Source organism: Calypte anna, chromosome Z (genome assembly GCF_003957555.1).
Source record: "Calypte anna isolate BGI_N300 chromosome Z, bCalAnn1_v1.p, whole genome shotgun sequence".
Lineage (NCBI taxonomy): Eukaryota > Metazoa > Chordata > Aves > Apodiformes > Trochilidae > Calypte > Calypte anna.
The window spans coordinates 51,535,217-51,544,889 of record NC_044274.1 but is presented as its reverse complement, the minus strand read 5'-3'; the positions used below and the strand labels follow the sequence as shown (position 1 = coordinate 51,544,889).

At 40.1% G+C, this 9,673-nt stretch overlaps 1 protein-coding gene across 5 annotated transcripts in view; it reads right to left on the bottom strand.

The window, feature by feature from the left end:
- Positions 1 to 1,401: 1,401 nt before the first annotated feature.
- CMYA5 (cardiomyopathy associated 5) overlaps positions 1,402 to 9,673 on the bottom strand; it is a 50,357-nt gene continuing 42,085 nt past the window's right edge. For all 5 annotated transcript variants that reach the window (XM_008503513.2, XM_030466978.1, XM_030466977.1 and 2 more), the window contains 4 exons: positions 7,945 to 8,078; positions 7,070 to 7,169; positions 5,982 to 6,158; positions 1,402 to 5,028 (listed from right to left, as the gene is read on the bottom strand). In XM_008503513.2, coding sequence (XP_008501735.2) covers positions 4,776 to 5,028; positions 5,982 to 6,158; positions 7,070 to 7,169; positions 7,945 to 8,078 — 664 coding nt within the window. In that variant the 3' untranslated portion in view covers positions 1,402 to 4,775. The remainder of the gene's footprint in view (positions 5,029 to 5,981; positions 6,159 to 7,069; positions 7,170 to 7,944; positions 8,079 to 9,673) is intronic.

The following is a 9,673-nucleotide window of genomic DNA, read 5'->3' as shown; positions in this document are numbered from 1 at the left end:
GTCCAAAGAAAGCCCTTCTAGTATGAATGTTTCTTGCAGCAGAAGTACTGTTCAAATGCACTCTAACTGCTGTGCTCCTTCTGTGGGTATTTCCAGGGTTCAGAAGCTATGGAAGAATAACTGGAAGAAAAGCTGATGACTTTTTTCCACCATGGATTTGCATGTCTCCTAGGAATCCCACATATTTGAGGTCTTGTCTTATTGCTCTTTAATTGCCCAAATGCGATCACATGTGATCAGCATGCCCAATGTGTTCAGGTTCCACTGGACTTACAGAACATGTGCAACAATAGCTGCAGTGCCATGCAGCAAAGCTGAGTCTTGCTGCATTGGATTCACAGACCATAGCATTGTTATCAATTTCTTCTGAAGAAGCATTTAATAAAATCATGTGGCTCTGAGCAATTAAAAAAAAAAAAAGCAATTTTTGGCTTGATAGTTGCATATATTGCACATAATAATTCTATCAGTATGTGCTTCAGACAAAAAAATCTCTAATCGATAACTATACTAGGTAGCTGGGTATACTGGGTGTGGGACACACCACCAATGGTTGTGTTGGAGCTGCATGTAAAGCACCCCACCTTTTACCTTTCTACAAAGTATTTGCATTTATTTGCTTTTTTTTTTTTTTTTTTTTTTGGTGAAGACTGGGCTTCAATCTACCAGTATTATATATATATACACACACATATATTATATATGTACAGGTATATATATACATATAATTTTTAAAAAATATAGTAGGAAGCAGACATGCACGTATCTAAAACACAGTTATAAAATAAAATAAAATCTGATCATTTTACTTCAAAATTCTTCATGGAGAACATAAAAATAAAATTTGTAGGACTACATTTGCAACATGCCTTCTGAGCTGAGCTTATGAAGTGATGTGAGATAGAATTTTATAGCCTCAGAAGGCTGGACTATATACAGAGATGCTCAGTTAAAGGTCTCTTCTTGCCAGTCCCAGCATTAAAGGGCACATCGGCTTCTTGCCTGCTTAAGGAGAATTGCACAAATGCAACAAGAAAAATTAAGGTACTTTTCTAGTTCAGTCTCCTTTCCACAGCATGTGGCTGGAACTCGAAGAGATGCTCTTACCTGCTTGCTAGTTGTGTGACTACCTGAGCATACTGAGCTTCTTGATAGCCAGTAAGCCCATCAGCAAAATGACAGAAACATAATCATGATTCTGCCACTGAATGTGATTTTTCAAATCCAGTTTAAACCTCAATATTGCAGAGATCCCATTTATTACCCTGAAATGAGGATGATTCAAAAAGATAATAATGTCATATTATTCTGAAATCCAGCTTTACATACCTATTCAAACCTCTGCAGTGCTAATAATAGAAACCGTATTTGACATGTATATCACAGAGACTATCACAGTACTGTGGATTTAGCAGCAGTTTATTGGTACTGTGCCATACTGGGTCTATGCTTCACAACAGGCTTAATGAGAATATGAAACTAGGCTCAACAATAGTAATGGGGAGGTTTTAGTGTACCTGTTCCTAAAATATACCATCACTAGACCATTTGCAGCACAAACAGTTAAATTTCAGTGACATTTACCTCTTTTTGACAGTAAAAATGAATGTTTCTTTTCTTACAGTCAGTCCTATATGCTCACCACAATGTTTTAAGAGGCTATTTGAAAACCTGACGAAGTGAGAAGAAAAAGTTGCTTTTAATGCAACATGTTTCTGATCAGTCCAAATATTAATCGACTATATTTACAGTGTTTGACACCAGCTTTTGTATCTTCAGGATACAAAATAAACCCCAAATTACTGGTGAACTCTCTTCCTTTGTGCAGAACTCTTTGTTTAGTTACAAACCATGATGACTAGAAAAAAAATCTATGCAAAAAGCCTCAAAACCTCAGTTCCTCTGAGTACAAAGTTATCCAGACTGAACTGTACATTCAAGCATCCACATGTGGACAGCAACCTTCTGGAAATCGAGTTCCTGTACTTGGTGCCACTTTGTCCACATCAGGCAAGTAAGAGATCACAGCAGTTTTAACTCTAGGCTTTTGAAGGGCAGGACAGTTTGCATCATTTATAGAAGTTCCAGCAGCTTAATTGTGGCTTTCAGGAGCTGCTTTCCTCACTAGTCAGAATTTTCTCCCTATACTGAATCTTATTTTTGTGTATTGTTTTTTGTTAGTGTGTGCTTTGTTTCATCTCTCTGAACAAGGCATTCACTCTAGGCACTTCTTCATCTGGCATAGCCTAATGCAGACCATACTTAGACATTCAAATCAGTACTGTATATGCTCATTGGGTGCCATTTTCATTTCAAACATTTTATCCAGTTTTCACCTAAACAGTAAATGCACTTTTCGATGCTGCCCAGTCCAAAAGCAGAACCCTATAAAAAATCATCAGGAAAAGGTCCAATGGTTTTTAAAATTGAATCGAACATTTCTAAGAATGAGGTGCCTCCAATAAAAACATTTTTCCAAGCTCAAATGTTGCTGTATTACCTGAATTATGTGGGGCAGTAGATGAGGCTGTCATTTTCCATGTTGAAACTGGTAATTACTAATACAGTTACCATATACAAAGCAAATGCTCCTTGCCTTCAGTAAAAAATCCATGCAAACAATTTAATGTAATTTTGTTCTTCTTCTCACTATTTTTCTCCTTGAAAATACATCATGTTGGTGTCCATGGAACAATCCCACACTTGGGACACCACTGACCAGGGTGATGAGCACACAGGTAAAACAGATCTAAAGATGTTTTTTTTTTTCAGGTTTAGTTTAAAGCACCATGTCAAGCTCTCAGGACAGCCAAGCCTCTGGTGAGCACACTGGCTGTGGGAGCCCGAGGGAAATGCCTTGCGACCACCAGTGACCTCTTAGATCATCACCATCTGCTCTTTATAAGTTTCCAGCCTGCCTTCTACCTCCTCCTCTGGAGCCTTCATGGTAACACTACCCTCACATCTTTTCTGTCTTTCTTCCCCAGTTAATCTGGGATACATTTTTCTCACCATCCTGCACACCTCTACAAAACACTAACTTGAGCCAACAGCACACTGCCTTGCTTTTTTATTCCCTGCCAAGGACTCAGAACTAGCACTCTTTAATTGAAATGCCAAAAAGAGCTCTGGCTTAAAATAAATGGTCACAGGGACTTGTTTATCTTTTCTCAACCATCCCACCCAAGCCTGCTATGACAATGTGGAGTGTGGCTTCTCCGGGACACAAAGCATGCAGCAGGCTAAAGCAGCAAGAACATTGCTTAGTGGTATTATATCATAAATAAAACACCAGCAGCAGGCACTTCTTCTGAGCATAAAAGGCAGAAGCTTCCCTGTAATTCATTTAAGTCCTCCCTTCAAAATCAAACCCTGTCTGTTAGACTCCTGAAATCTGCTTTACACCAAGGAGTAAAGCTCTTCATCTGAGCTCAGAAATGGGTCTGTCAGTGTAGTCCCCTGCAGCAGAAATCTCCAGAGCAGGCACATCATTAAAAACATAGCATGTCTGCCTTAAGATTAATTTCCCCCCAGCATTCACTGGAGTTTGGCACCACTGGCACTTATGCCATCATCCCTTGGTGAAGGCACAAAGACAGCTGTACAACTGATGTATAAAGAGCTTAAAAAACATTTTGAAAAGGCCAAAGAGGACAACGAACATTCTACCCCTCTGCTGCCACCAGGCATTTTTAGCCTGCATATACTGATGGTCCTGTGTAGCTGCACCCTGTTGGTGTGATGTTTGTGCTCGTGTATATAACAGGGGGGAGCAGGGCAGATGCAGGAAAATGCCCGGAAATTAGGAGCATCAAATCAGTAAATACAAAGGTAAAAAGCAGTGTTGGAAAAGCAGTGATCCACAAGAAGGCTCCTGGCAATTTGACTCTTCTCTAAGGTCTCAGGTGGCCATTTCCTTGTCACTATCAGAATCGCCCACCCAACAAATTTAGAATGAAAAACAGAGGGAAATCTTTTACTGCTACTCTCAAATTTCCCCATACATGGACTTCATGAGCACCTGTTTACAAGTAGGTATTTTCTGACAGTCAGGTGTGTTAGTCCGCTGTGAGCAGGGCAGGTAGGTGTTGCATGCTCAAACTTTACGTGACTGATACAAAGACTAGGCTAGGACGAACTAATTTTGGAATCATGCAGATTTCTAAATTTCCAAGTTTTCTTAATTTGTACACATAAAAAAAAGAGTTGGCAAACAATAACAACAGATACACTAACCAGCAGAATGGTTCAGTTGTTTAAATTTTTGCACATTTTTCAAACATATCATTTTGTATTCAGGCTCTGACTGTTCTGGCAAATGATGAAATGATGGCTTTCAAGTATTGCAGTGAGAGATATTGCATTTATTTTATACACAGGCTCATCATCAACTTAAAAAAGACAGCTAGTGCTGTCATTATTTTCACAGGGAAAGTACACTCTCTCCCCACCTTTTAATGTTCATATCTAACAAAACCTTTTTCCCCTCAAAAGTACTGCTGTGTACATGTCTATGTGCACGCTCTGCCTGAAGGACCCTATTTTCTCTCCAGGCTCAGGGTGATTAGGTGGCTGAACACTACAGTTGCTGATGATGTGGGGGAGAGCTGTGTGAGTGGCATTCGTTAGTGAAGACTACACATCCCTCCCTGGCATTCCCCCTTCCACTCCCTATCTATCCCCTGACAGTGTAATCATCAGCTGATGATGTAATCAGATGATGATGTAATCAGATGATGATGTAATCATCACTACCCTGAGTGTGAAGCAGGGGATTAGCTGTTCTTCACAAACTCCGGCAGCTCCATGCCCGTGCGCAGAGTAAGCACTCCAGGCTTCTCCAGGGAAAAGGCTGGGTGAGCAGCATCAGTGAATTTGTGCCTGATGGTGAACAGCAACAGTCCTCTCTCTGCATTGAAGAACAACAGTCTGCCACTGCTGTAATCCAAGAGGATGCCGATCCTGGACAGGTGTTCTGTCACATGGACATCGCTCATCACACCAGTGTGAAGGAATCTGTAAAGGAAGCTACGGGAAAATGGAAACCAGAAAATACAGTGAGCCACCTCATGCCAGTTTACCAGAAATAACCTATCACTTTATTCCCACCTAGGTGTATACATACAGCAGTGTACCATGTGGCAACTGCATTTTGCTCAGTATATAAGCAAAGTGAGCCTGGCAGCACTTGAAAGCCCTGCCTGGCATGCATGATAAGCCACTTCCACTTGACATCTGTAGAGTCTCAGCGTAAAAGCAGACTTGTTTTTATATCATATCTTACAATAATCATATCATTTGCATTTATATCTTTCTTTTTACCTGCCTTTGTGGGGATTTAAACATGAGGTGCGCTTTGGCAAAACCCTTTGCACCTCAGATGTTTCATTTAGGTAACTATGTTCATGTACCTAGACAGTTTCACACTAAAAAATCATGCTTGTTCAGATCAACAGCACTTTTACTCCATCAACAGAGTTATGTCTTACAAACTTCCAAGCAGCCTGGCACTGATGACTACCCCAGTGCCCAGAAGTCCTGCCACAGTGGTAGGATGGTGTCACCGTGGAGGAGAAGGCAGGAGAGGGCATTCTCTATGGAGGCTTGATGTCTCCTGCAGGTGAATATAGATTTTAAACAGACTGCTTTTAGGGAGATAAACACACTTGTTGGGATTTTTTTAAACACTCCAGGATAGAAGTCTGGAGTGATAAAAAAGTGGCAAAGGAGTTTTAAAATTCAGTTTGGCTTCAACTGGCTAGTTGAAGGGTGGATTGATTTGGGATTAATTTTAATTTTAAGAGAACTTAGAAAAATTTTTAGTGAAGAGGAGATTTAAAGTTCCTTTGTAGTTGTCCTTTTTTACTACTCAAGTTTGCAGAAAGAAAGAAGACAAATCCTTTCTGATTTTATGATGCTTGAAGACAACTAGCCTTATTTCCATGGTAGACAAGAAATTTCCCAGTCTGATTCAGCCTTACCTGGTTTGTGTAGGACAGCACTGCATGCACCAGGAGGTATCAGTCAGCCCCAACACACTGCTCTGTGATGTTATCTCATAGCAAATCCCAATCCTGTAGCTTCTGCAGGCAGAGACAACAGTTTCCCAGTAATGACGTCCACGAGCAGGCAGCAGTTCACCCAGGACTGAAGGAAACCTGATTGTGGGAGAGGTGTACAGTAAAGTGAGCATGGTGGTAGACCAAGCATATTGTGATTTTTATTACGTCATGCAGCTGCAACTAAACTACCAGTGGACTGCACTCTCTTCTTCTCACTGTAGAGGCTTATCAAAGAGTTGAATGCTGTCAGAGTCGTTACATCTTCACACTGAGATGGACTCTTCTTGAGGACTAAAATCTATGCAGTATTAACAAAAATTATCTGAAGTTAAGAAAAGGTGGGGAAGGTGACTTTGGAGGCAAAAAGGACCTCAAGCTTAGCAGGCTGTTACAAACTCAAGAGTATGGATGATTTACTCAGATACAGTGAAAAACACTGTCTGTGCATTCAGCTATGACAGTAAAAAAAAAAGAAATTCACATCAAGATGAAAAAATTTATATAAGCAGACCTGTGCTTGTGATGGCACTGATGTCAGTATGTATTAAGAGCATTTCCTACTTCCCCAAAGCCATGGATGCTTTGGAAAATGTATACCAATAACGCCCCCCCCGGTAGAGGAGAAAAGTAAAAGGCTGGATTATTTCTACCTGAAATATTTTCAAAAGTGAGCTACTTGCGGCAGCAACAAGTTACCTTGAGACTGAAGTGCTCTAAGGGATTAATCAGTGACTGTGATCTGAGGCAAACCTAGCAGTCTCAGGAGGCAGCACTGCCTTTAAATTTCTGGAGGCTCCTCGGTGTTCATCAGTGCTGCTACTGCTACTTTATTGAGATGTCGCAGTGCTGCTAAGGGGGGGGTCAATCATAAAACATACAGGGGCTACGTGACTAAAATGATTCAGTTCTACAAAATCAGTTGTGAAAGCTACCTATAGACAAAACTGCGTGTGAGGAACCCAACTTGAACACTGCAGAATGGTCATGCTCAGTATCCTACTACTCACCCGGTGAATTTGGCTTTCTCAGGAAGACAGATCACTGTTGTGTTTGAGGAGATTTGCAAAGCAGGATGGGCTGTGTCACTCAGCAGATGAAATCGAGTTCCTGGTACATTTCACAACAAAGAAACATCAGTTCTGAGAGGCTGGCAATGCTAATGCAGGATGAATCATAAAATGTTAAGCAAAAATTACTGCCATCATCACTGGACAAAGTTGTGCCAGCTGGTAGGTAGGAGTGATAGAAAATCAGGTGCAAACACAAGGACTCTCCCAAGCTGTGCCTGACTGGGATGGTAGTCTACCATTCAGAAATGTAGGTATGTGATTAGGAAGTCCTCAGTATTCAAGAAGGTTGCATAATTTTCAACTAATAGCTTTTTCAAAATAAAAAATTTGAATCTAGAGGCTGGTTTGGAACTCTATGTGACTTAACACTATTTGGAAAACTTAAAATTTAAACAATCCATTACATTTTCAAGATGCTCTACATGCTTTCTCATCCCTGAAACCAAAGTTCATAAGGTTTTAGTTATGGGGTTTTGATAAAGATCACAGTATCTTTTACCAAAATGTGTTCTGTCAATCTCAAGCAAACTGAGGTCCCTGGAGAATATGTAATCATTTCATATCTCTGACAGAATTAATTGGATTTGCTTCTGAGGTCTCATCAGTTTTGCAGTGACATAAATCTACCAACTTCAAAAGAAGCAATCCCTGATTGTTCTAATTTTCAACACATTAAACACAATCCCTTTCATCTTAATAACTTGCTTACTCCCATATGGAAAAGTTCAGCTATGATTTCTGGAGGAAGATGCCATCTTCGACTGCTTTGGACCTTCATTCCATTGTTTTGACAGTAGAAAATAGCATTTTACCTTTAGTTGAGATGAGAGCTGCTTCACTTTGTTCACTTGTCCCAAATGGGTTGACAGCCCTCAAGTAGAAGAAATAGTTCACATTGGGCTCCAGGGATACTTTCAGTTCAGGTTTCTTTATAACAGCAAAAGATCTGCAAATTTTGAAGATTTTTATACATGAAAATGTATGCAGATATCCAAACCAGGACAGAATAATTTATGCAGACAGCAAAGCTACTTAACAGTATCGTTGACTACTGAAACAACAGACCCAAAAAGAAAATCCAAATTGGAAAGGTTAACATTTCAAATAGTTGTATGAGCTTCAGTGTTTTGTTTGAGAGATTCTCCTTACTTTGACAAATTTTCAGACCTTTGTCCCTTTTACCCATTCAGTGCAATCATTTGGTGTAATGCTCACTTTGTGTTCCTCTTTGCAGCATAAGTCATCACTTAAACTACATGTAGCACAAAATCAAATTATCATCCGCCTCCTGTAAAAAGGCTATATTACAAACTGAGCAAGCTTCTGAAGGAAAAAAACCCTTGTAATCAATTCAGTTGCATGGCAGTGAATGCACTGCTGTTATTTGTACTCATTCAAAAGAGTGGATACACTTATCTCAGACTGCACAGAAACCACGCACTTCTTTTTTATGAACTCCTTGCTCAGAAATTGTTCATGAGCAAAGTCTTGGCTTCATCTCTCTCATGATTCTGTGCTCTCTAACAAGCTGGTTTTGCAAATTGCACTGTGCCCTGCTTTAACTGTGTCCTCTCCGTGATGCCTCAAAAGCCCCATCCCTCACATCCTCCATTGCTGCTGCCTTCACACACTGCAGGAAAGAAAGAGTTAGCACCCACTCAATCTGCTTTGCAGGCACTTTGAAGTGCCAGTGAAAGTACTTAGGATAGCTATGAAATTGCCAGTTTTATTTTTTATATTGTCTGGAGTATGAAAGATGAGATTATCAAATTCTTATATAATGAATCCTGATTTTCCTCAATTTTGCCTCACATGATAATAGCAAAGCTACACAGTATATATGCTCCATATTGTACACCTGCAGGTAAAGTTTGTTTATATGCACAAATTATACAGAAATGCTTACAGTAATCTCCCAGGTATTTAAATTTTCAAGTACAGTGTAGTGCTTTTGAGATAACCTACCCATCTTCTGTGCTGAAAGGTAATAAACTTGGTAGTGAGGATGGGCTGAACACAGGAGTTGTGCTCTACTCTCCAGTGAATTCCCAAATATGAGACATCTTTGGAAAACATACAAGGCACTTTCCCTTCTCCTTCAGGTTTGAAAGTGGAGCTCAGGGTGGTCTCCTGGGGGAAATGTCTCTGTGGGGAGCTAGATTAAAAAAAATTAATTTTTCTGGCGCTAAATTACTGTGGCTCCAGAGGAGGTAAGGCAGGCAAGGCAGCAGCCAGATTAAATCATTGCTATACATTTATAGTGACTCTTCCATATACCACCAGAGAGCAGTATAATCTGAAGATTAATCTGTGCTCACCCATCAAGGTTTTTCACTATCTCTGCTGCATTTGTCACACAGTGGTAAAATCCCACAGCCCTACACACACCAAGTTCCTGTAAAACCCACACAGAGCTCTGCATCTAGGAGGACTGCATCCTGGGCAAAGACTGGTGTGTCATCCTTATTAGTTTGTAACAAGTATTTTGTAATGCAAGCATGTCAGCTGTTACTAAAAGAAATAAGAAAAACTACTTAGTGC